Genomic DNA, 24,376 nt, shown 5'->3' with positions numbered 1-24,376 from the left:
TCACACCCCCTGAGGGTCTCAGCTCTGCTCATGCTGAGTGATGGTTATCCCAATTTTCTGCTCAGGACCTGCACAAACAGGCTGGAATCAAGGTTTTTATCCTGTAGGGATGAGTGAGGCCCTGGCGCTGGGGAATTGCCCATCATTACAGGTCACCCACTGTGGCTTCTCAGCAAACAAAGGGATTTTTTTCCCCCCTAGAACAAGTGGGACAAAAATTATGCAGCCAGCTTCAGGAATCCTTCTAATTTTTTTTAAAAAGTAATTTTTTAAAGTAATTTTTAGTCTCTTCACTGCCCATCAGAAGAGATTTTGTTTCAGAAGGTTTACAGAGAATATCGTGGCCTGAGCATATTTAAGAGAAGAGTTTGGTTTTACCCAGTTAGTTTGAGTTTTACCCATTTAGTTTTAGTTTTACCCAGTCCCTGGATGGTTTACAGAAAGGCAGCTCTCCAAGAGACCAGGAAATGCTGGTTTTAAAGTGAAATTTGGGTGCTATAGGAAGGAGCCACTTCTCTGAAATGATCTGGTCTTGGGAGGGATGAGGAACTGAAAAATGAGGAAAGGGAAGTAAATGCTTCATGGGTTTAAATTTCAAAGCCAATTTTCTTAATTCATTTCATTTTTCCTCTATAGAGACAGTTTGAATCCTCTCTCTTAATGATGTGGAAGCCCAAATTTCACTGGGGGAAGAAATGCACATTTGGCCATCTGTGTTGGGTGTTTCCTTTGTGCCAGCTGTGCCTGGTTCCTCCAGTGGATCCATCCATCCATCCATCCATCCATCCATCCATCCATCCATCCATCCATCCATCCATCCATCCATCCATCCATCCATCCCAGGTGGGTTTGGAATCCCTGGGCTGTTTGCAGCAGTCCTGAGGTAGCAATGATGGGGAGGAACCTTTTCTCAGCAGGATTAAGATTGTAAAAAAAAAATAAATAAATTTTCCTTAGATTCCTTTGGCACAAAATGGCACTGGGGAGCCGCTGGAGGATTCCTGGTCTGGGGAAGGAGGATGGTCCATGGGAACTTCTCACCTTCCACACATTGCAACAGGCAGGGAGGCATTCAGAGAGATCTACCAAGCCCTTAGCACTTAAGCTGAGGTGTTTGCAGCCCAGAAATTGCCTTTTCTGCACCAAAAATCTCCTTGTTTCTGCATTCCTGGGCCTGGACACAGCCAGGGGGAGGTGAGGAGCTGTGTGTGCCCAGCACCTCAACAGGAAAACAACCTGTAATATTCCCCAGGACATGTTTTGAGCTGTCACCAGTCTTCCTTTCCCTCCTCCACCCCAGCCACAGGTGGTTACAGAGCCACTCGTCCTCCTCAGCTGTTTGCATTTTGTGGGGTGAGGCTGGCAGCACTCTCCATCACAAGAACAATTCCTGAAAAATCAATCTCTAATCAGCTTTTCCCGATGCTCCAGCAGTTATATATCATTTGCAGGATACAGATCAGCAGCTCTTGCCCTTGCCCAGCCTGTTCCTGGCTCATCCCCGTGCCAGCAGAAGCTGCTCCATGGCTCTGTCTGTCCCCTCCAGTTCCCCCCAAGGCTTTGGGACACACTTTGGGACCCGAGCATTCCCAGGGCGATCTGCCAGCCCACAGGGCTGTTTTCCAGGCCCTGCAGGTTCCTTGGGGATTACAGCCAGCAGATAAGGTATCTGGCAATCTCGTTTCTCCCCAGAGCCAGTCCAAAAAGCACAGGAGCCAAAGGGCAGAGCTGAACGTGACCTTGGGGCGCTGACGCAGCCGTTCCTGCCGTGTTAACCCTTGGATCAGGGATGCACCAGGGAAAGGTGATGGAAACTCTTTTCCCTTCCCTGAGAGGGCAGGCAAATCCCAGAGGTGCTCCCAGGTTTTAATTCCCACCATAATGCTGGAAGGAGGAAGGGCTGGGGCTGGTTGGGTCTTCCCTCCCTGCTGCACCAGCGTCTGAGGGTGTGATGGGTCCTGTCCCCAAAGTGCCAAAAGCCTTTGGATAAAGCTGTTTGAGCAGCTGGAGAATTTATCCAGGCCTAGCTGGGACTTGAAACAGGTGGGAGAAAAAAGCTGGTTTTAACAGGGAAAGTTTTTGTTAAATAGAAAAAAATATTTTGCACTTAAAATACAATCGTGTTTCCAAGCTCTTCTAGTAGAGCATGGAAACCCTGAGCCCTGAACTTCCATGAGAGTCAGGAATCACATCCAGCCACCATTCCACAGGCTGGACCAAGCTGAAGATAAAACAAGCCCTTCCCAAATTCCTCGAGCATCACTGCAGTCCTGGAAAGGTTATTTTGGGAGAGGGAGATGCTGTCTGCAGCCTAACACAAACACACCAGGGAAAAACCTTCCATCACCTCCTCGTGGGATCCCAATTATTGATTGGTTTCTCCTTATCTTGTGCCACTCTTGACTCACCACGGGGTTATTCAGCAAGAATTTTCCACCTGGACTTTCCAGCCTGGAGCTGGGAGCTGCTGGGGCAGGAGAGGGAACTCAGGTAAGGAGATTCCCTGGGATCCCATGGGGTTGGGGTTGGCACCTTGCAGTGTTTTGGGGCAGTTTGATCAGTGGGGTGGTGAGCAGAGTGGTGCTGAGGGGTTCAGGCTGTGCTGGGAGAGCTCTGGGCAGCTCAGGGAACAAAAAGGGCAGGAAGGAAACCTGTGGCTTTAGATTTGTTGTCACTAAAATATTTGCTCTGTGAATTCAGCCCTGGCCACGAGTGCTGTGGCAGAGGGAGCTGATAAGAGAGGTGACCTGGAGGGAGTCTGAGTGACCCCTTGGCTCTCTGCTGGTGTCATTTCTCATCACTGCAGCCTTCTCAGGAGCAGAAGGGCTCATTCCAGCAGCTGTTTCCTGAGGGTTCATTGTTCCCAGGGCACTTTCCCTGTGAGGAACAGCCTGCAGGCAGGAGCTTCACCAGAGCTGGCAAAGGTTCCAGCCAGGAAAATCAGATTCTCTGCCTCATTCTTCCCTCTCTTATCACAGAATAATCAGACTGGTGTGGCTGGGAGGGACCTTGAGGCTGAGATTCCTAAATTGATGTTTGTTATGGTGACAGTATTATGCTGAGCTTCAGCATCTCCTACAGCCACTCAGAGAGCACAGGACCTGGTGGAATATTGTGGGGTTTGTTCCCAGATCTCTCCAGGAGGGTGAGCAAAGTGTCTTGGGAGACACAGGGCTGGGAATTTGTCCCGTCAGGCCTGGTGTCAGGGAGTGATTGCTGCCAGCAGGAGACACGTTTTTGTCATAAATTGAAATATAAATCTCCAATTCCCATCCTTGTCTATGCTGCTGCTGTCTCTGATGCTGGGCTGGGGGACACAAACTGTCACCGTGATATTTTATGAACAATCCCTTCACCAGGATTTTTTTCCTGGGAAGCTAAGAAGCCTCAGAAAAGAAATGCAAACAATAATAATCTGATTGCTTTGGAGTGTGGTTTGGAGGTTGTTCACCAACAGGTGCATCTTTGATTGGTTCCATGTGAATTGTTTTTAATTAATTGCCAATCCCAGTCCAGCTGTGTCAGACTCTGGTCAGTCACAAGTTTTTATTATTCATTCTTTGCAAGCCTTCTGTCTGGATCCTTTCTTTCTCTTTAGTATAGTTTCAGAATATAATGTAATGTAATAATATAGTAATGTAATATAATAATACAGTGATGTAATATAATAATATAGTGATGTAATATAATAATATAGTGACGTAAGATAGTAATATAATATAGTGATGTATTATAGTAATAGAGTAATATAATGTAGTATTATAATGTAATATAATATAATAATATAATATAGTAATGTAATACAGTAATATAGTAATATTACTATATTACTATATATAGTATATATATACTGTATATATAATATAGTGATGTAATATAGTAACATAGTAATATAATATAATGTAGTAATATAATATAATATAATATAATATAAATCAACCTTCTGAGAACTTGGAGCCAAATTCTCTCCCCTCGTCCTGGGGACCCTCACACCACCGTGACAACAAACAGCCCTGTGAGGGTGGATGTGAGCTCTGCCTGGGATGTGCCCCTCACTGGGATGTCCCACGGGCTCCCTTCTGCTCCCACAGCGGCCCCACCATGGCTGGGAAGAGGTCCAGGTGCTCCTTCTCCAGGCTGGAGCTGATCCTGATCGTGTGCCTGGTGCTGATGATCTCCCTCACCGTGGTGCTGCTGGTCCTGCACTTCCTCACCAGAAACACCAATGGCAAGTGCAGCTACCCCAGCCCTGTGCTCCAGGGGTGCCCAGGGCAGGATTTCAGTGACAGGGGGACAGGAGGAGGTCTCCAGGTCACTGCTGAGCTGTCACCACCACTGAGCTCGTGCTCGTTCCACCCAAGCGCAGCAGCAGCGCTCTGGGCATGGATGCACAGCCCTGGGGGTGGGCTGGGGTTGTTTGCAGGGATCCATCCCTTCCTTCCATCCTCCCTTCCCTCTCTGGGCCTGCTGAGAGCCCCTCACTCCCAGGATTTGACCAAGGGCATTTACAGCCCCATCACAGCCCCCTGATGCCTCCAACCCCATCCCCAGGCACAGGCACCAAGGGTATCAGGAGCTGGACTCAACATCCCACCAGTGAGACCTTCCAGCTTCCAGATTTTGGTCTCAAATTGGATATAATTCACATTTGGGACTCAAAACTTCATGTTTTTAGGCTAAAACATGTCTGAGTTTTACACAAGTGATTCTCCTCTGTGTCAGAGCTCTCGGAGGAGGAGGAAGGGTATTTCTAAAGGGGTGGTGGCTCAGTTGGCTGGTGCCATTTTAAATGACAGAAGTGGCAGCAGCCTGTGGCCAGTGTGTTTCCCTTCTCCTGCGTTTCAAGTGAAAGGCCAGGCTGGGAAGAAGGAGCATCCCCTGATCCCAAAGCAGCTGCCTGGGCAGGGCTGTGGGAACAGGGCAAGCACACAGAAATATTTCATGTTTTCCCACAGTGTTATCTCAGCCTGCAGTGATCTGTGGCTCTGGGATTTCCTGCCATGCAGATAGCTTTTCTGATTGATTATGATTTGATAGCCATCCATGGCTTTTCTTCCATGGGTTTGCCTATCCTGGAAGGATTCCTGCGCCTTCCTGGTGGTTGGGGTGAGATGTGATCTCCTTTGGGAGAAATTTTCCTCACCATTTGCCTGGAAATCACTGCTCAGAACTGCTTTTCCCAGCTCTGAGCTTCAGCTGGCTCTGCTGTGGTTTTTTGGGGGAAGACCAGGGCACCAGCACTGGACACAGGATGTGTTGGATGTTTCTCTTCTCTGGTCCTTTCCCAACAGCTCCTGACACACCATCCCTTTTTCTTACCACAGCTGAGCTGAATTGGCTGTGTCAGACAGCACCTGGACCTGGTTCCTGCGTGGTACTGGTGGGCTGGGAGGGTTTAACTGGGAGTGCTAGGCTGGTTCTGTGCACGTCCCCCCATCAGACACAGCCCTCTGGAGAGATCCCTGGGTGGTTCCTCGTGCCTGCCTTGCCACCCCAGGGCCTTCACAGCCTCTGCACATTGAGAGATCCCCTCAGAGCACTCAGCCAGAGCCCTTTGGCCTCCTCTGTGCCCAGCTGTGCTGCTGGTGTGTTCGCTGATCTGCCATTTGATGTTCTCACAGATTGCATCGACAACATAGCAGAGGAGGCAAAGTACTTGGTGGGTGTTGGCAGAGCTGATTGCACGGGGCCTGTGGCACAGGTGCCTCTGGTGAGTTGGGGTGTTTAGTGAAACACTGATTTTTCATCCTTTCGAGAGTGTTTTGTGGGCAGGATTTCTCGTTTAGAGCCTCTGCCTTGCCAAATGTGCATTGGCTCCACAAGTAAGTTGAAATTTCCTTGAGGTTTGGAGCAATGTGGGCTGGTGGGAAGTTGGGAGGAGATGGGCTTTAAGGCCCCTTCCAAGCCCAACCATTCCATGGAATGCGAGGCAAGGCAGAGCTGCAGCTCAGAGTTGTTGAATGACCCCACGGAAAAAGCGGAGGAATAAATGGCTCAATATTTATGATGGAGCTCTGTCGGAACTCAGGACACCCCTCTGGCTGTCCTGGATGGCTCCAGCCCCTGCCAGGGGGCTCTGAGACCTTGGCACAGAGCCCAAGACACCTTTGATTTTGACCCATGGGGCAAATTACCACCTTTATATGAAGGATTACAAGTCAGGAGAGTTTAAGTAGAATAATAGTTATTTTGTCAGGGGGTGAAAAATGGATTTTTTTGGGTTTTTAGAATGGGAGCTTGGGGTCTCAAGATAGAGGAATTTGGGTGTGCCTTGTCCTTATTTTTTCTTCTTCTTGGCCTCCATATTCTGGGTGATGGTGGCACTTTTGGATTGTTTAGAGTAGAAGCTCACTGTCTAGCATAGGTGATGGGTATTGGAAAGTTATGGTAAATAATGTACACATAGTTTTTAGTATAAAAGACAACATCTCCTCTGAGGGCAGGCAGAGTGCCTCTGTCTGACCTGCTGGACAGACCTCAGCAGGCCAGAGGCAGAATTTTATAGATAAGAAACAATAAACAACCTTGAGAATGAGAACAGAGGGATCCTGACTCCTCCTTCGACCGCCGGGCTGGGAAAGGAGACTCGTACGTGTCTCAGAGTCCCTGTGACCCACAGAAATGCCCAGCGAGCTCCTCTCTTGCAGATGGGCTATGCCAACCCCGAGCAGGTGGGCGGGGGGCTCCTGTCCCGCCTCTACAGCCGAGCCTTCATCGTGGCGGAGCCCCAGGGCTCGCGACGCGTCGTCTTCGTCAGCGCCGACATCGGCATGGTGTCGCAGAGAGTCAGGCTGGAGGTACCGGGGGCTGCAGGGGAGGGCTGGCAGCAATCCCTGGGATCTCCCTGGGGTGGTATCTCTGCTCAAAAAGAGCTCAGAAAATGAGGCTGGGCTTTGCTCGCTCTTCTGCTAGTGGGGGGATTACCAGGAGGTCATTGGAACCACAACTATCATGGTGCCTCTAGTGCAGCAAGAAGGATGGGAATCAGAAAAATAGGAACTTCCACAGACAGTGAAGGGTTTGATCTGCAGCCTTGGGAGAAGTTTGGATTGATGTAAAAAATAAAACACACAGATATTAAGCAGAAAAACCATAAACTTGTGTTTCCATAGTTGTAAGTAAGAATATGCCTTAAGTAAGTGAAAAACTGCACTGATAAGATGGTGAAGGGTTTATAATGTAGAAAACTGCACTGATAAGATGGTGAAGGGTTTATAATGTAGAAAACTGCACTGATAAGATGGTGAAGGGTTTATAATGTAGAAAACTGCATTGATAAGATGGTGAAGGGTTTATAATGTAGGGGTGTGGTTGTATAGAGTGAGCTGAGAGTTTAGAAGTTATAATAGAAGCATATAAGTGTGGCAGAAGGCCATTGGGCAAAAGTGAAGTAAAGGTGGTAGGTTAGAAAAGAAAAATAAACCTTGTGGCATCTATCCATTGGGTTAGAAAGTTTTATGTTGCCTTGTAATGAAGAGACTTCTGACTACTTTGAGCTATGGCCAAGTGCTTGCTCCTCTAAAACCTCACAGCCTCTGAGACTGATGTTTATCTGAGCAATAAATGGTTCTTAGCCCCAAAACAGTCCCATCCCTTCATTACAAAGCAGTGACAAGGATAGGGAGGTGCTGGAGGACTGTGGATCCTCCTGGGATGATCTGGGATGGGCTCTGGGTTGGATATAAAGGTCTTTCATCAGATATTCCTGTTTTGAGCCTCCTGCCAAGCCAACAGCTACCAGCTCGTTGTTGTGCCAGGCAGAAGGAGAAGGGTGAGGAGGGGGATGGATGGATGGATGGATGGATGGATGGATGGATGGATGTTTGAGCACAAGAAGGGGTTTTTAGGAGCACTTTGTCCCGCCCAGGTGCTGAAGCAGCTGCGCAGCAAGTACGGCGAGCTGTACCGGCAGGACAACGTCATCCTCAGCGGCACCCACACCCACTCGGGGCCCGGGGGGTACTTCCAGTACACCCTGTTCTGGATCACCAGCAGGGGACTCGTCCAGCCAACCCTCAAGTCCATCGTGAATGGCATTGTCAAGGTCGGTGTCACCCAATTCAGTGCGTTGGTGCCCAGCACAGCTCTGGCTGTGGTGTTTGGGGAGGCACAGCCTGCTTTGAGGTGGGCTTGCTTGTTTGCAGCTCAAAAAGCAGGAGCTTTGCACCCAACCCTTTCTTCAGAGACAGCTGTTGGTAGTTTAAAAATGTAATTTTCAAGAATTTTAGATGAGTTTAGGAAAAAAATCCCAAACAAGCACCCCCAGATTCCAAGAAAGGGTTGGGGATGGACAGGGAGGGAAAGAAAGAGATTTTCCAGATAACCTCCCACAGGCTGATAGTGCGTGTCTTGCTGCTTTGCAGAGCATAGATATTGCCCATGAGAACATGAAGAAAGGAAGGCTCTTCATAAACAGAGGCACAGTAGAAAACAGCCAGATCAACAGGAGCCCCTTCTCCTACCTCGCCAACCCGCAGTCCGAGCGGAACAGGTAAAACCTCCCTGGGCAGGAGAAAAAAAAATTAACTGCTTGAAAAGGGCTTGAAAGCTGTAGCTGCCCTCTCCAAGCATGAGGAATTGGTCAAGGATGGGACCTTGTGTTCTCTCCATTCCCTGGAGGAGCAGTGCCTGGGGACAGTGACAGCCACAGCTCTCCCCTCACCTTCCCACCTGGTTCCAGGTGCTTCTCCAAGGCCTTGCTGTGTGCTGGTGGTACCTGGAATGACCTTTTCACATCCTTGTTCATCCCAGTGAGGATTTAACCTGCAGAGCATCAGAGCACAGCCCTGACTCTGATGGGATTTCCCTGCTTTGCTCCCATCCAGGTATTCATCCAACACGGATAAAGAGATGGTGCTGCTGAAGATGGTGGATGTGGAAGGACACGAGCTAGGCCTCATCAGGTACTGACCAGCAGAGCAGCAGGTTTTTCTCCATACCCTCATTATTTTTTGGAGGAATTAAGGTGTTCTGGTTTTCCCCCTTTGTTTTTACATCACTGACTCCTCCTGGTTCCTTTGAATATAAAAATCCCTGCAAAATAGAATTTATGGGTTATTGCAAGAGTCAGTTCGGGTCTGAAGGAGCTCTTGGTGGTCCTGATAGTGACAGTGACAAATTCTTGTGGTCTCAAGGCCTGGATTGTTTCAGCCCCCCTGGTTAGGAAGGGACAGGATGGGAATATTCTGCTCTTGTTAATCCATCCCTAAGCACCAGGAATCTCTGTTTTCTCCCAAAGAAAATTCCCACAGATTTGGAATAGGAAAATTCAATAGGATTGAAATTCAATAGGTCAATTTCTGCTGCATGGAGCGAACATAGCATTTTCACTTTTTTAACTTTCACTTTTATTTCAATTTTGACCCCTCCTCAGCTGGTTTGCCGTGCACCCAGTGAGCATGAACAACTCCAACCACCTGGTGAACAGTGACAATGTGGGCTATGCCTCCTACCTGTTTGAGCAGGAGAAGAACAAGGGAATGCTCCCTGGAGAGGTGGGAGCACCCAAAGGAATGGGGGAAACAGGGTTGGGACGGGGAGGGGTCAGGTGGGACAGCAGGGACGCACAGGAACACAAGGACTGTGGGGAATGCTTTGATTTATTTCCTTTTTCAGAAGGGAAATTAGAAGGTGTGTTCTTGACTTTCCAAGCTAGCAATCAGTGGCAGTAATTCAGACTGGAGGAATAACTCACATTTATTTTGGTTAAAATCTGGGGAGGCTGTGGTTGCCCCATCCCTGGAAGTGTTCAAGCCTTGAAGTGCCCCTGCAGTCAGCTCCAATAGCTCTCACCCCATAAATCAGTCATGGTGAGGGCCTGGAAGGGAAAAACCTCCTGTGCCAGGTGCTCCAATGACCCATAAACATCTGATCAGCAACATGAGAAGCTGGGGAAGAGCTGAGGTGGAAGAGGAGGAGGAGGAGGAAACACTGCACACCAAGGTGGTGTGAAGCTCTCCCTGAAATGGCACCGTGTGCATCCAATCCTCCCCTGCTCCTCCTGGGATGTGCCTGAACCCCCATCCCAGAGCTCCCAGTGACTTTGGGAATAATCCAGAGTCCTGCTTGGCTCCTCTGTCCTTGGCAGGGCCCTTTTGTGGCCGCCTTTGCCTCGTCCAACCTGGGAGACGTGTCGCCCAACACGCGGGGCCCCTTCTGCGCCAACACGGGCGAGTCGTGTGACAACCCCCAGAGCACCTGTCCCGTCGGAGGGGTGAGTGTGTCCCACCTGTCCCCCCCTCTGCTTCACCACTGGCCACGGGGAGGGCACTAAAAAGTAAAAAATCCCCTCTTTTTGGGTCGTCCTGGGTGCCATTCCAGGAATTTACCGCGCTTTGTCCCCTGCGCACCTGATTTTCTGGTTGTTCACCCCAAATTTAACTTGAGAGTAGCAACTTGTGGCTGATTCTGATGTGGCCTGCAAGAAGCCCTCAGTTCCCACAGCCTGGCAGTGCCAGATGCTCTCTCCATAATCACTGATCACAGCACAGATTTCCCAACAGGCATCCATGTGCATGGCCAAGGGGCCCGGGAAGGATATGTTTGAGAGCACCAGGATTATAGGGCAAAACATCTACTTGAAAGCAAAGGTAAGGGATGTTCTGCTTTCTGAGTGTGTGTGAGTGCTGCTACCACAGGAATTCATGCTCATTTGAGCAGCTTGATGGAACTCTCCCCTCTGGATATTCCATATTCTGTCTCCTATATTCCATATTCTATCTTCTATGTCCTATATTCCATATTCTATCTATCTTGTACCTGTTTTCTTGAATGTTTGTAGATTCAAATTACTCTAAAGTTCCTTGATTTTGTTTTTAATGGGTAAAGGAGCTCTGCAACCAGCTGGTGATGTCTCTGCCTGCTGTGGAATCAAGAGGACCTCAGAGCCTGGAATTTGTTAGGACAGTGTAGGAAATCTTAATGGTAGGGAAAAATGTCCTCAGGTAGAACACATCTGATTGGAAACCTGAATTTAGACCTAAAAAGCATACTTTAACATGAATTTAGACTTAAAACACATACTTTTATTTAGCTACATCCTTGCAGGTGTTGTCATTTGAGAATGCTGGTTTGGGGTTTTGATCTCAGCATTCCTCACTGGGATATGATAAGGATGTCCCCTGTTATCCTCTCCCCGTCCCTCCCATTCATCTCAAAGGCATCATGATGGGGAAAATCCTCCTGGGAGAGCTCAGAGGCACCACCACACAACACTTGTGGGCCAGCTGTCAGGAGTGCAGTAAATACCTGCAGCACTTCGAGGCAGTGAGTAGAGCAAAACTTCTGCTTTCTCACAAAAAAGATTTTTTTCTGCTTGGTCTAAGATGTGAGAAATGCAACCAGGGGAAGGGAGTTGCCATCCTGCTGCAATAGGGGCATGTTTGAGCTGTAAAAGAGAAGTGTCCTCCCTCCCTGAGACAGGGAGAGCTTGCAGGTGACAGAAATAAAGGGACTTTGGGAATTAGAGATTTGCATTAATACAGAATTTGCAGGCAACCCTTGATGGGGGGAGAGAATGATGCATCTGACTCCATCTTATCAGAAGGCTAATTAATTACTTTATTATACTATATTATTCTATATGATATTACACTATATTACATTATATCTAAACTGAACCTGCCAAGCACTCAACTCTGCACACAACAACTGCACAGAATCTTGTGAATGTCACCCCACAGTCCCAACACACACAAGGAAACAAAACCCCGTCACTCTGGGTAAACAATCTCCATATTGCATTCTACTTCTGCACAAACACAGGCACAGCAAATGAGATAAGAATTGCTTTTCCTTTCTCTGAGGTTCAATGTGAATCTCAGAAATATTCTCGGGAAGAATTGTGCCTTGCTTTTCTCTGTGAAGAAAAATGTGGCCACGCATTAACATGAGCAAATATCCATAGGGCTGTTCCTGACCGCTTGTCCCACAGGGATTTTTTTCCACCTCGTGTGTCCCTTAGGAGCTGTATGAAAAGGCCTCCCAGGAGGTGACAGGACCCCTGAGCTCAGCCCACCAGTGGGTGAACATGACCAATGTGTCCGTGGAGCTCAACGCCACACACACGGTGAGAGCAGCAGGAAAATCCCTGTTCCTCCAGCAGCACCTGAAAGCAGGAGGGAAAATGGGCTTTCTCCCATTTTTTCCTGCATCAACACCTGACACAGTGAGGGAAAATGTCTCTTTCTCCTTTTCCTCTCCCCTCCTGATTTAGGTCCAGACCTGTAAACCAGCCCTGGGGCACAGCTTTGCTGCCGGGACCATTGACGGAGTGGGAGCTTTAAACTTCACCCAAGGTAATTTGGGGCGAATCCCAGTGGGGCATCCCCCAGATGGACTGACAGCCCTGCAGTCACTTCACAGCATCCAAATTGGGAAGGTGGAGGAAACCAAACAAACCTTGCAGGTCCGTCTGTGGCCATTTGGGAAAAGGATATGGCCAAAGGAAGGAGAGAAAGGGGATGGGGAATAGGGAGAAGAAAGAGCTGGTTTGGAGCTGTCCTGCTCATTTGTCCTCCTTCCCTGGGAGCAGGGAGTGTCTGAGAGCTGCTGGGGCAGCTGAGGAACAGAGTTTAAAGGTGTTTCCCCCTCAAGGCTCAGTGGAAGGGGACCCGTTTTGGGATCAGATCCGGGACCAGCTGCTGGGAGAGCCCTCGAACGAAACCAAAGCCTGCCACCAACCCAAGCCCATCCTCTTCAACACAGGAGAGGTAAGGACACACCTGTGGAGGGTGCAGGGATCACTGGGCTGGGATCAGGGATCCCAATCCCTCATGGCTTTGTCAGGGAGCTCTGGGATGCCTGCTGAAGAACAAGGATGGAGCACGGGCTGCATGGGATCTGCTGCTCCCCTGATCCCAGCCCATCCCCATGCTCAGGGCATGGCTTGGTGTTTTCTGAGCTCTGCTTTACAACTCTAACTGGAAATTGCTGCCCCTTTTCCCACCTGATGCTCCCTTGGCACTGAGGCAGATGCTGCTGCTGTGCAGAGGGATCATGTCCAGGGCTCTTCAGAGCACTTACACGAGGCCATCTGGGTAAGGAAATTCATTGTTATTCCTTTCACCAGCCTCGTTAAAAGCTTCCCTGCTGTCACTTCGTGTTCCATCAGCTCCTCACCTCAGCTGTCCCCAAAAGAGGCCCCAGCTCCTCCCAGCCTCCTCCTCCATGCAGGATGGTGTTACTGGGAGTGAATTACACTTTATTCTTAGGGCTTTTGCACATTTTAGGGATGCTCTGGCAGCCCTCCTGCTTCTGATGTGCTTCACAAGCTTTTGTCATTCATGGTTTGCCCCCAGCAAATTGCTCCTCATAAAAAGCCCCTTTTTTGGCTTGCTGGAGTGGGATATTTTTTCCCTTATCAATCCCAATTCTCTCCTTTTTCCATTCAGGTGAGGGGTTTCTGAATGCTACCCTGACCTTCTTTACCCACTTTGCCTAAACCTGCCCCTCTGGCAACACCTTATTTAGGGTTTTTTTGGCCTTACCTATAATATTTACTTGTGCCTTATGTGACTGTTATGGTCAGACATCACACGAAGGTAAAACACCTTCTCACGTGTTTCACAAATAAATTTAATTTACAAATAAATTTTATATAAATACACATTATACTATAAAATATATAATATTTAACAACATATACTATGTTAATAATATATAATATATAATATATAATATATAATATATAATATATAATATATAATTATATAATATATAATATATAGTTATATAATATATTATATAATATATTATATAATATATAATATAATGATATAATATATTGTATATATTAATATATTATAAAATTAATTCATATTTAATAATTTATAATAATATATAATATATAATATTTAATAACAATATATAATTTATATAATAATATATAATAATTTATATATTATATAAATTAATTTACAAATAAATTAAATGTACAAATTAATTAATTTTAACTAAATTAAAAAGTTTATCTGCCTGGATGATGACTGTAGGAAGGAAAACACCTCAGATTATTTATTTTCTACTAAACCACAATATTTATATGCCCTTTTTCCTCTCCCTCAGATGACCTGGCCCCACCCCTGGCACCCCGACATCGTGGATGTGCAGATTGTTGCCATCGGGTCCCTGGCAATCCTTGCTGTGCCGGGGGAGTTCACGTGGGTATTCCTTGGCTCCTGCTGCATTTATTGCAGCCAGATTTCCCTCCAACCTCCTGGAACAGTTCTGCCTGCAGGTAGAAAGGGGGGCAGGCTCAGAATTGTCCCCAGACTCACCCTGAGTTGCACACAGGCATCCTGAATCATTTTGGTTGTAACAAAATGCAGTTTCAAGGAAATCAAAGGAATTTCTTAACTTTGATTCTGTTTTTGGCACCTCAAACGCCACAAGGATGAATTGTACTGACGGTTGGTGGTGCAGTGATGCAAATTTAAATAGGATCATGATTTATCTCTTGTAGTTTTATTTCTACCCTGCCCCAGGGTGCCTCCAGCCCCTCCCTGGCTGTGGTGATGGGTGTGAAATATTTTGAGGTGTTTTGGTTGAACTTAAGCACAGAGGCTTTTAAGGGATGTTGGGCAGTGTTGTGGGAATTTCTGGTGAGTGCTGCAAGTCCAGCCAGCAATTCCTGCCTTAGATCCCAACTCCAGGGGGAATCGGGCTGTGCTGCCAGGGAACAGGGACAGGACAAGGGGAAAGGGCCTCAGGCTGGGCCAGGGGAGGCTCAGCTGGGACAGCAGCAGCAATTTCTGCATGCAAAGGGTGCTCAGGCCTTGGCAGGGGCTGCCCAGGGAGCTTTGCAGTGCCCAGCCCTGCAGGTGTCCCAGGAAGGGCTGGAGGTGGCACTCAGTGCTCTGGGCTGGGCACAAGGTGGGCACTGGGCACAGCTGGGACTCCAGGGGCTGCCAGGGATTTTCCAGCCTCAGTGGATCTGTGATTCCATGATTCTGGAGCCTGACTTTGTTCCCTCCATGCCCCAGGACCATGTCTGGACGCAGGCTGCGGGAAGCTGTTCAAAGGGTGAGTAGCTGAGGTTCCCCTGAGCTCAGCACATCTGGAATTCTCTTCAGCTCCTGCTTCTTCCCTCCTCTGCTCCCAGCTGGGCTCACGGGGCTCGTGTCCCACAGATGTTTCCTTCTCCCATTTTCTTCAGACAGATTTTCCATCTGCTTCCTGATTCATTCCTTCCTGACAGGCAGAAGGAATGAATATCCTCCCCAAAACACCAACTGATCGGGTTTCAGTCCATTAAGGCAATTCCACAGGGATCCAGGCACAACTGATGCCAGCAGGAGTTTGGCTCTGGGATGGAGGGGCTCAGCTCCTTAATCCCTACCAGAATTCTGCAACATGAGAACAACTGCAGGGAAAAAATAAACAAAAAGGCAAAAGTATTTTTTCCATTAGATTGACACATCCTGGCTGCAGCCAAAATAAAATCCCAATCCCAGATGCTGCCTCCACGATTCACTGAGCCTTTCTCATACTTATATCCCTGATTTTTTAGGAGTATACAGACATCAGCTTCCAAAAAAAAAAAACCCTATATTTACTGGAACGTGAGGTCATCTGTCCTCTTTTTCTTTGGGGAGTGAATAGGTGACCTTAAAAAAGGGAAATTGCTCTTGTGGGTTTGCGTTTCTGGGCATCCAGCCCCCTTCCCACCATAACTTTGTATTCTGTCCTTAATAATAATAATAATAATAATAGTAGTAGTAGTAGTACAGTAACAATTCTAATGCCAACTAACATAACAATAATAACAATATTGATAAAATAATAATGACAATAAAAACCCCAGTATAATTGTGCGTTAAGCAGTTGTTTCAAGGTAAGGGTTTTATTTCCTTCCTTAGGAATTTGATTCCCATGGATCACCAGGGATGAACGTTGTGATTGCAGGTCTGTGCAATGTCTACACCCACTACATCGCCACCTATGAGGAATACCAGGTAAATGTTAAAACTGGGGGTTGAATCTGTCTGAGTTCACCTTTTGGCTCCAGGGCTAATCATTCATGTGAAATTATGTGTGTTTAGAGTTCTTCTCCTTTGCCACAAAACGGGCAGGGAGGACCAGGAGGGAAGGTTTGGAAGAACTGGGGTTGGAAGAATCCCACCCCAAAAGTTGGAGGGGTGGCAAGTTGTATCATAGGCCTTTAAAAGAGAGTAAAAACTGTGCTAATTGGAAGAGCAAAGAGAGTAAAAACTGTGCTAACTGGAAGAGCAAAGAGAGTAAAAGCTGTGCTCATTGGAAGAGCAATGAGGGTAAAAACTGGAAGAGCAAACAGGCCCTCCCTGTTTGCAGCAGGTTGGAGAATGAGGAGGAACCTGAAATTGCAGCAGAAATACTTTGGCAAGGTGTTGGGGCTGTCTCCTTATCAGAAAGGGAATAAATAACCCAGTGCTGATCCTGAGCTGGCTGGGATGGGGTGTGCAAACCACCCAGGAGCTCTCCCAACCCTCCTCTCCCAAATTTGTCCTTTCCAGCTTCAACGATACGAGGCTGCCTCGACTATTTATGGGCCACACACCCTTTCTGCTTACATCCAGCTGTACAGGGGCCTGGCCAAGGCTATTGCTCTGGTAAGCAGCATTTCCTACATGCCACAGGCTGCTGGGGACACCTAAATCTTAAATCAGTCGTGGTGGCTGTTCCTCACTGAGGCCACTTGCTCTGCTTTCTCTTCAGAATCCGCCTTGAGAAATGGTATGAAAATAATTCCTGTAATGGGGCCCTGACACCACTTGAGAAATTCTGGTGGTTTTGCAGCTCAAAGTGTAGGAAATCAGTACTTCTAAACTTTCAGCATGGCCTGAAGTTGCTGCTTTTCTACCAAAAGGGAAATAAACCTGCTGTGGTTTTGGTGTACCTGGCAGTGCCCATCACCACTGTGACCATGTGAAATGGGCAGGAACAGTGGGCAGGAATATCCTGGGATGTTCTGGGCTGGGTTTAGGAGCAGCAGGTGTCCTGCAGGGATTATTCCAGCTGGATCTGTGCTCCTCTGCTTTGCTTTCACGCTCACTTTATTATTCCTACAATGTGTGCCAGCAGAGGCTGGGAGGCAGAGCTGTGGTTCCTCAGGGAATCCTGGCTGTCCATGTGGATGCTGAACAAGCACATCTTCCCTCTCCCAGAATGGCACTCAGGAGCTCTCCCCTGGTCCAGAGCCCCCATTTTTCAACGTAACCAGCCTGACCCTGCTGCCTTCTCTGAGCGTCGAGAGCGCGCCGGCTGGCAAAACCTTTGGGGATGTGCTGGAAGAAGTGAGACAGGAGTATCGAGAGGTGAGAGCTTCAGGGAAGCCCTAAAACCTGCTGGAGAAATTGCCTTTAAATTCTTGCCCCTCACCCCACAAGCCTGTGAGTTGTGGTGCCCTCAGACCAAACCAGGTTTCGTGTCTCTGGTAGGCAGGGACAGAGCGTTTCCATGCCCATGCACTGAATGGGAATAAAATGGGTGGGTAAAGGGGGAAATAAAAGCCCCTCACTCAGCACAAAGCAGATTTCCCCTTCTGCTTCAAAACAAAATAGCAGTTGATGAAGTAGGCAAATATTTTACAGGGATTTTTTTACAAGCAGCAATCAGGTCACCTTTGATGCCTCTGCCGTGGAATGTAAATGAAATGAAATCAAAGTGTCAGAAATGGTTCTGTTTGCGATGCTCAGCGTTTAGATAAGATGTTCAGAGCAGGAGTTTCACCTCATTGCTGTCTCCTTACTCCCTGCAGTAAGGCAGGGAGGCATTCTGAAAAATCTCCCTCATTTCCTCCCTTTTCTATGTGCAGTGGTGGACTTCATCCAGCACACAGGACAAGTGGAATATCAAGGCCCAGAGCAGCAGTTCAAAGCACAAATTGCCCACTGCTGCTGCAACAAGTCGAATTATAAATAATTTAAAACAACAGCAACGACAAACCAAGCACAATAAAACACCACAAAACCAACCCACCCTTAAATACATCAAATGAGCTCTTCAAAGGATGCTCTTAATGTGCTGCTCAGCCTTTAATGCAAATCTCAATTTCACACCCAGGGAGAAGTTGCTGAAGTGACTTTTGTGGGTGCAAACCCCAGGAACTCTGCAGAGAATGCAGTAAGTGTGATGGAATCATGCTGGAACTGGGGTGTTTGGGATTGATGGAATGTTGCTGGAATTGGGATGTTAGGGATTAATGGATATTTAGGTAGGATTTTTTTTTTTTCTGGGAGATCAGGGAAAGATGGGAATGCTGTTCTTTGGGAATTCACACCACCAGAAAGCTCTTGGGGCAGCAAAGTGAATTTGGGCTGTTTATGATCTCTTTATATTATTGAAGTTGTATGTGTTAGGCCAGGCTGGTATCCAGGACAAACCTGGCCTCTAATTCCCATCCTACCACCCTGCTGCTTTATTTTAACTAAACAAAGGGAAATTAGAAAAGCACTTAATTCATTCCATCACTCACCTTGCGTGGACATTGTGACTGCCTATTTTCTTCCTACAGATAAATTCTTTGCATTGTTTATCAGCTTAAATTTGTGCTTTGGCAGTAAAATAGAACAGTAATTCCCACATTTGCCAGTAAAGCATGAGGAAGCAGAGTCCCTATCCAGTTTAAAGTGCCACAGAAGGTGGGACCTGCCTGTCCCTTCAGTGTCTGCCTGACTCTGGTGTTTTTGTTCCAGACTGAGCATAACTTCCTGACAGTGGAGAGATACTCCAACATTTCCAGCAGCTGGCGTGTGGTGCTGAACGACGCCTCCTGGGACACCAGGTGGGTGCCCTGAGCAATTTCCCTGGCCCACAGAATCCAGGGACTCATTCCAGTCTAACCTGAAGGGCTTCATTCCAGAGCTCCCAGCCCCAGGTTAGTCTTGGCCCTGCAGGTGATGCTCTCCAGATGATATTTGGGGGGGTAGTTTGGCAAAACTTGTGTTCCCCTTGGCTCCAGAGTTGGGAATGGAGGCTTGAAAATTTGGGAAAGGGAGGAGGAAGGGCAGGAATTACAGAAGGTTTCTGGTCCAGCTTGCTCCTAGCCTATATCCATCCCTCTGGCACACTGTGGGGATGAATAAGATGCTAAAGAGAAAACAGGAGAAACTCACAGGGAAAACTGGCCAGATGTGCTGTGCAGAATAAACAGACAAAAAAAATTTAAAATTTTAATAGTTTGGAAGAAAGAAAAGTGAAGGGTGGAGATGTCAGCCTTCTGGAAAAGTATCCACAAAGCAGCAAGGCTGGTGACACCTTTCAGAGCTGTAGGTGAATCTTCCTCAGCTTCCCAAGAAGGGCTCCCTCAGAGCCAGCTGAAAAGTCCCTCGTGTCCAGATGATGTGTGGGGTTTCGAGGCTGAGCATTCTCTGCAGAGTTTTGGGGCTTGAACAGAAAGGCTTTTGCACAAGGAGTCTGTAAACGAAAATGGGCTTTTGATGTGGGAATGGGTGCCAAAAATCCTGAGCTCAATAATTATAGATTTTGTGATTTAAGTGAATGTTCACCCTCTCAGTTTAGCTCTGCCCCTGCACAGTGAGGACTTTAAGACGCTCCAGGGAAGTTTATTTTATGTCGTGGCACGCAGTGAGCTCCAATGAAACCTGCATTTCCTTGCTGACTGCAGTTTTGGGCCTGTTTTGCAGGTTTTACTGGAGCAAAGGCACCCGTGGCCAGAGCAACGTGACCATTGAGTGGCACATCCCGGCTGGCACGGAGCCCGGCCTGTACCGGCTGCGCTACTTCGGGCACTACAAGAAGAGGGCCAACTTCCTTCGTGTCATCTCTGTCCCCTTTGAGGGCTCGTCCTCAGCATTTCAAATCACAGCTCCATAGGTGGCCCCCTTCCCTAAAGGAATAAACAGGAGATTTGGTGTCTGGGCTCTTGTGGGTCCTCTCCAGCTCCAGGTGATTCCGTGACGCTCTGGGAGGGGTTTTTTGGTCACTGCTGCCCCTCGAGTGCTGCTGGTTGTCATTTGATGTGCAAAGATTGACTCCCTGGGAAGTTTTGTCTTTTCCCTGCAGCTGAGTCTCCTCAGTCAAGTGGTCTCTGTCCTGGCCAGGCCAGATTTCAGCTGATTCTTATTGTAATGATGATGTAAATTCTTCTTTACTCATTAAACCTGTGTGTATTGATGGTGAATAGGCTCTCCTGGAGGGAATCAGATGGAAATCGGTAAGAACTGAATTCATGAGTTAAAGCTGTGGGTGAGGCTGCCCTGAGCAGACCCCAGCCTGCCTTGCTGGAGCATCAGGAAGGACCCAAGGCCAGCAGGCCACCCAGAGTCACCTACAGGTGGGTCACCAGAAGGGTTTGTGGTCCCTCTCCAGCCCACAAAAGAGTTCATCCAGGCACAGAATGAAAATACCATTGCAGGGCACAAGGACAGTGCCCAAGCATGTTGGCTGAAAGGGTTTCACCACAAAAAAGTCCCCAGGAATGTAGAGGATCTTCCCAGGAGGATTTCAGAGCTGCCTGGACAAAGCCATGACCACCCTGACCCAGTGTTGGTGGCAGGTCCCTCCTGAGCTGCCTCCCACCAGTGCTGCCATAACTGGGGACAGCTCCACAGTCCCTAAATCTCCTCTGCCCTCTACAAGGGGTAGAATCAGGGGCCACAGGGAGAATAAAACATATTTCAGGTCTGGGCTTAGGGTTCTTGTAGGGCCTGACAGCTAAACAACTGTAAATGTTTAATAAGCTCCAATAATGTGTACCAATTTTGTATGCAATCTCCTTAATTCTTCAGAGAATCATCAATCAGATAATTTTGCCTCTCTTTAAAATCAGTAGGAGAGGATGAATTATTCATTTCCAAGCAGCTGCAATCAGTCTCAGAGATCCCCATCCGGAGGAGCTCAAAGCAGTTGCAGTACTGAGTCAGGAAAAAGAGAGAGCTTTGAAAGAACATCACTGGGAATCAAATCCCTGGGGATGCTCCTGATGTCCTGCCCTAATAACCTCTCCAGCCACCCCACTAATAGGGTTTTTTCAGTAGGTTTTTTTCCCACATGTTTAGGACATGTTAAGGAAGCCAAGCTGAATTGCTCATGAACATATTTACCCTCTAAACCATGAACATCTGACCCCAAACGAGAATTTTTAGGAAGCAGGGGAGAGGGAGTGTTGACAGCCAGAATTAGGATATCTAGAGAGCCCCTTGTGCCCTAGAGCAGGTCCCCTTGTGAAACACCTTGTGTTTAGTGGGCAGAATTTAGGGGGCAATTTTTGGGGGATTTTCATCGTATTTTATGTGTAGAAAACTCACGTTTATTTGCTCTGTAACAGCATGGGGGCTGTTGGCAGGCAGTGACCAGCAGCCCTTCCCTGCTTCCCTGCACGCTTTTTTTTGGGATGCTGTGCCTGGATCCAGCAGCCACTAGGTGCCAGTGCTGTTTTACACGAGAGCAAGCTCGAGCCAAAGCCTAGGAAAAAAAAAAAAAAAGAATTTTCCAGGAATTTGGGCGCCTCGCCAGCTGTTAAATATAGCACTCGCTACTCCTCACAGTTGCTCGTCCCTCTCCCCTCGACGTGGAGCCATTTGTGCCCTGCTACGTGCTGGGGAGAAGGGCAGAATTCCACCTTTGTTTTATTTTTGTTGGCGTGGGATGTGAAGAAGTCCCAGGAACTCGGGAAACTTGTGCTGGCAGCCCGAGCTGCTGTGCACGACTCGAGCGCTCCCTCCTGCACATCGTGTCCCTTCCCAAACTCACCAGCAGGATCAGGAGATGCTAATTTGGGATCTGACCCCAGGCCCTGGGGGAGAGGGGAGAATCCTCTGCAGGCTTGGATGATTCTATGTAGAATTAAGGAGATTGCATGCAAAATTGGTGCACATTATTGGAGCTTATTAAACATTTACAGTTGTTTAGCTGTCAGGCCCTACAAGAATCCTAAATGCAGGATCTGGGATTTTTTGGATGCTGTGGCTGTCTGGGTTTTTTTCCAGCATCCCACAAAGGGTATTTGTGTGCTGTCTATCTGCAGCTCTCTGGTTTTTAACATCTCCACAACCAGGGTTGGATATACACGAGGTGGGACTGGGGACCAAGGAATGTCACTTTTCCAATGTTTATTCCTTCAGCAACCCCAAATCTGGATGGGTACAATCCTGTGGGTAGCTGGAACCAGGCCAGGATGAGGTTCTGGGCAAGGAGAGGAGTTTGAGGTGTCCAGGGAGAGAGCAGCCCACCCCGAGCATCCCCAAAGGACAGGGCCTGGTGGGCAGGGGCTGTCTAAGCCCCCACCAGCACTTAAAACAGGACAGCTGAGAACTGGAATTTTATCCAAAACTGAGATTTTGGGGGACACAACAAAGAAGAAACAAGAAAGGAACATCCATCCCATCAGACCATGAGTAGCACCAGGGCCAGGCTGGCCCCCAGTCAGTGACCAGCAGGGATTGGTGACCCCTCACTGGGATATCACCTTCAAAGGTTGTTTGGTTTGGGGATTTTTTCCTCAAAAAGGGGAAATCCAGGCAGGTATGTGATGGAGCAATGAGATGAGATGGTCCCTGGGAGATCAAGCTGGGAATAGGGAGCCATGCAAGCTCCAAGGTCAGGCAGATCCCTTTGAAAGTCACATTATCCCATGGACTGAAGGGGTTTCAGTGGGACATGGGAGTTTCCCTGTGGGTTGTTCCAGGGTCTGGGCAGCTCCAAACACAGAGTGGTGTCACCCTCAGAGATGTTTTATTCTCACTCTGCACCTCAGATGAGAGGCCCTGTGTGGTACAGACCTCCAGGAAGGCACTGGCTGGAAGAAGGGAGATGGAAAATGCAATTTTTGTACCCCCTGCCTTGCCAGCAGCCAAAGATGAGGCCGTCTGCTGATTTTTCTGGGCATTGGTCTCATCACTTACACCTCAAACTTGTCTTAGAATTGGTGGTGGAGGGTGGATATGGTTTTTGGCTTTGTCTTGCTCTCCACTGGGAACCCACATCTTTACAAATGGGAAATAATGTTTTCTTTAAGTTGGGCTGTTGGGTTTGAGATTCCTTGGAAAATCATCCTTGCTCTCCCAAACTGACCAGCCAATTTCTGCTGACCAAAGATGGAATCTCAGTTGTGCCAGGGGGGAAATGTTACAGCACAACAGCAAATTCTCCATTGCCCTGGTTTTGGAGGAAATGAAAGCAGGACATCAGGAAAAGCTAATGAGGGAAATAATAGAGCTGGCAGAGCTGCTGGAGCCTAGAGTACAGCTGGCCTCTTTGGAAGAGTGGTGTCAAGCTATTTTGGCAAAATCTCTTTTGGAGTGGCAGAGAGGCCTTGGCCTGTGTTATCAGTAGCAGTTATCAGTGGCCTGTTATCAGAGCTTCCCCCTTTTTTTGGGTTTAGGATGTCTCTGGAAAGGTGCAAACCCAGAACCCCTCATGCCAGGAATTGCTGTTTCTCAGTCATTTAGCTATGATGGTCTTCCCAGGAGCAGGGCCTCATCTTAACAAAGATTTACCTATCAGTGGCCTGGCAACAGGCTCTTCTCAAGGTGGGGCCAATCCCTCACTGCCCTAAATCACAGATTTCCACATTTACCCCTTGTTTTTGCTTGGTGTTTTCTCACTATTGATACAACCCCCCAGAAAATCTCCACAGGGATCAGGTAAGGAACAACTACCGCTGCAATAAATTCACAGCAAACCCAGTTCCTGTAGCACTGACAGGTAAATGGTTACTGACCAAAGAAGTGCTGGGAAAAGAGGCCAAGAACTCCTTGATTTTTCACTAAGAAGTGCAGAAGTACCAAACATGCCAATTTTCTGCTGTGTGTGTTTGGTGAGGGTCACCAAAGTGGAAAACACTCCTGAACAGCTTGTGCCCCTGCCAGTGTGACCTGGGATCGATCCCTCTGGAGCAAAGTGTGCTCCTGTTTACCACAGATGTATAGAAGGACTGAGGCTTGTGTTTAAAAAGTTTTAATGGTATTTCAAAGTCCAGTGAATGTCCTTGGATTACTCCAAAATCACAGAGTTGCTTCACAGAATTTAGTCCTGTTTCTAATTTTTAATGGATGATTGAGATGCCATTTCCCCCTTCATTCCCTTTAAACATACACGATTGTCCTCCAGTAAATGGAAATTGTGATTTTTCGCTACACTTCACAGTGTTAAAACTCTATACAAACCTTGTACTACTCGTACAAAAATAAGTGCTTCATGCACACATTTTTAATACTGCTTCTTGCCCTTTGCTTTGACATCTTTCTGAACTTATATAAATAGCTGAAAAAGCAGACTAAACTCACTGAACATGGAAAGTGAGAAACACTTCCTGCCAACGGTTTGAGAGGCTCTCCTGGCTATATTTCCTCGTTGGCAAACACCACTTAAAGACATATACAGAAGAGAAAAAAAAACAAAGCCACAAAATCCATAACACTCTCGGTTATTTGGCCCT

General features: G+C 47.6%; 1 protein-coding gene across 4 annotated transcripts; it reads left to right on the top strand.

Moving 5' to 3' along the window:
* The first annotated feature begins 1,561 nt into the window (after positions 1–1,561).
* Positions 1,562–20,055, top strand: LOC135449530 (putative neutral ceramidase C). Of its 4 annotated transcripts, none has more exons than XM_064716648.1 (22): positions 1,562–1,665; positions 2,424–2,490; positions 4,092–4,228; positions 5,622–5,710; positions 6,648–6,797; positions 7,868–8,044; positions 8,364–8,491; positions 8,826–8,903; positions 9,374–9,494; positions 10,088–10,213; positions 10,503–10,589; positions 11,963–12,067; positions 12,215–12,296; positions 12,595–12,710; positions 14,065–14,159; positions 14,982–15,021; positions 15,858–15,953; positions 16,491–16,586; positions 17,142–17,291; positions 18,040–18,099; positions 18,672–18,760; positions 19,623–20,055. In XM_064716648.1, the coding sequence occupies exons 3-22, from the start codon at positions 4,102–4,104 to the stop codon at positions 19,810–19,812; spliced, it is 2,202 nt and encodes a 733-aa protein (XP_064572718.1). In that variant the 5' UTR covers positions 1,562–1,665; positions 2,424–2,490; positions 4,092–4,101; the 3' UTR covers positions 19,813–20,055. The 4 variants fall into 4 exon arrangements, with proteins under 4 accessions (XP_064572718.1, XP_064572716.1, XP_064572717.1 ...); XM_064716646.1 differs by having other exon boundaries at positions 10,058–10,213; XM_064716647.1 differs by lacking the exon at positions 2,424–2,490 and having other exon boundaries at positions 1,565–1,665; positions 10,058–10,213.
* The last annotated feature ends 4,321 nt before the right edge of the window (positions 20,056–24,376 follow it).

Source organism: Zonotrichia leucophrys, chromosome 6, assembly GCF_028769735.1.
Source record: "Zonotrichia leucophrys gambelii isolate GWCS_2022_RI chromosome 6, RI_Zleu_2.0, whole genome shotgun sequence".
In the NCBI taxonomy this organism is placed as follows: domain Eukaryota; kingdom Metazoa; phylum Chordata; class Aves; order Passeriformes; family Passerellidae; genus Zonotrichia; species Zonotrichia leucophrys.
The sequence above is the reverse complement of the archived record's forward strand: the minus strand, read 5'-3'. Positions and strand labels throughout refer to the sequence as shown.

What these genes read in the sequence shown, in the direction of transcription:
- LOC135449530 (XM_064716646.1), top strand. Translation starts at nt 4,102, where the DNA reads ATGGCTGGGAAGAGGTCCAGGTGCTCCTTCTCCAGGCTGGAGCTGATC. An exon ending in CTGTGGCACAGGTGCCTCTG is followed by an intron (nt 5,711 to 6,647) that starts GTGAGTTGGGGT and finishes CCTCTCTTGCAG; the next exon opens with ATGGGCTATGCCAACCCCGA. An exon ending in CGCAGAGAGTCAGGCTGGAG is followed by an intron (nt 6,798 to 7,867) that starts GTACCGGGGGCT and finishes TGTCCCGCCCAG; the next exon opens with GTGCTGAAGCAGCTGCGCAG.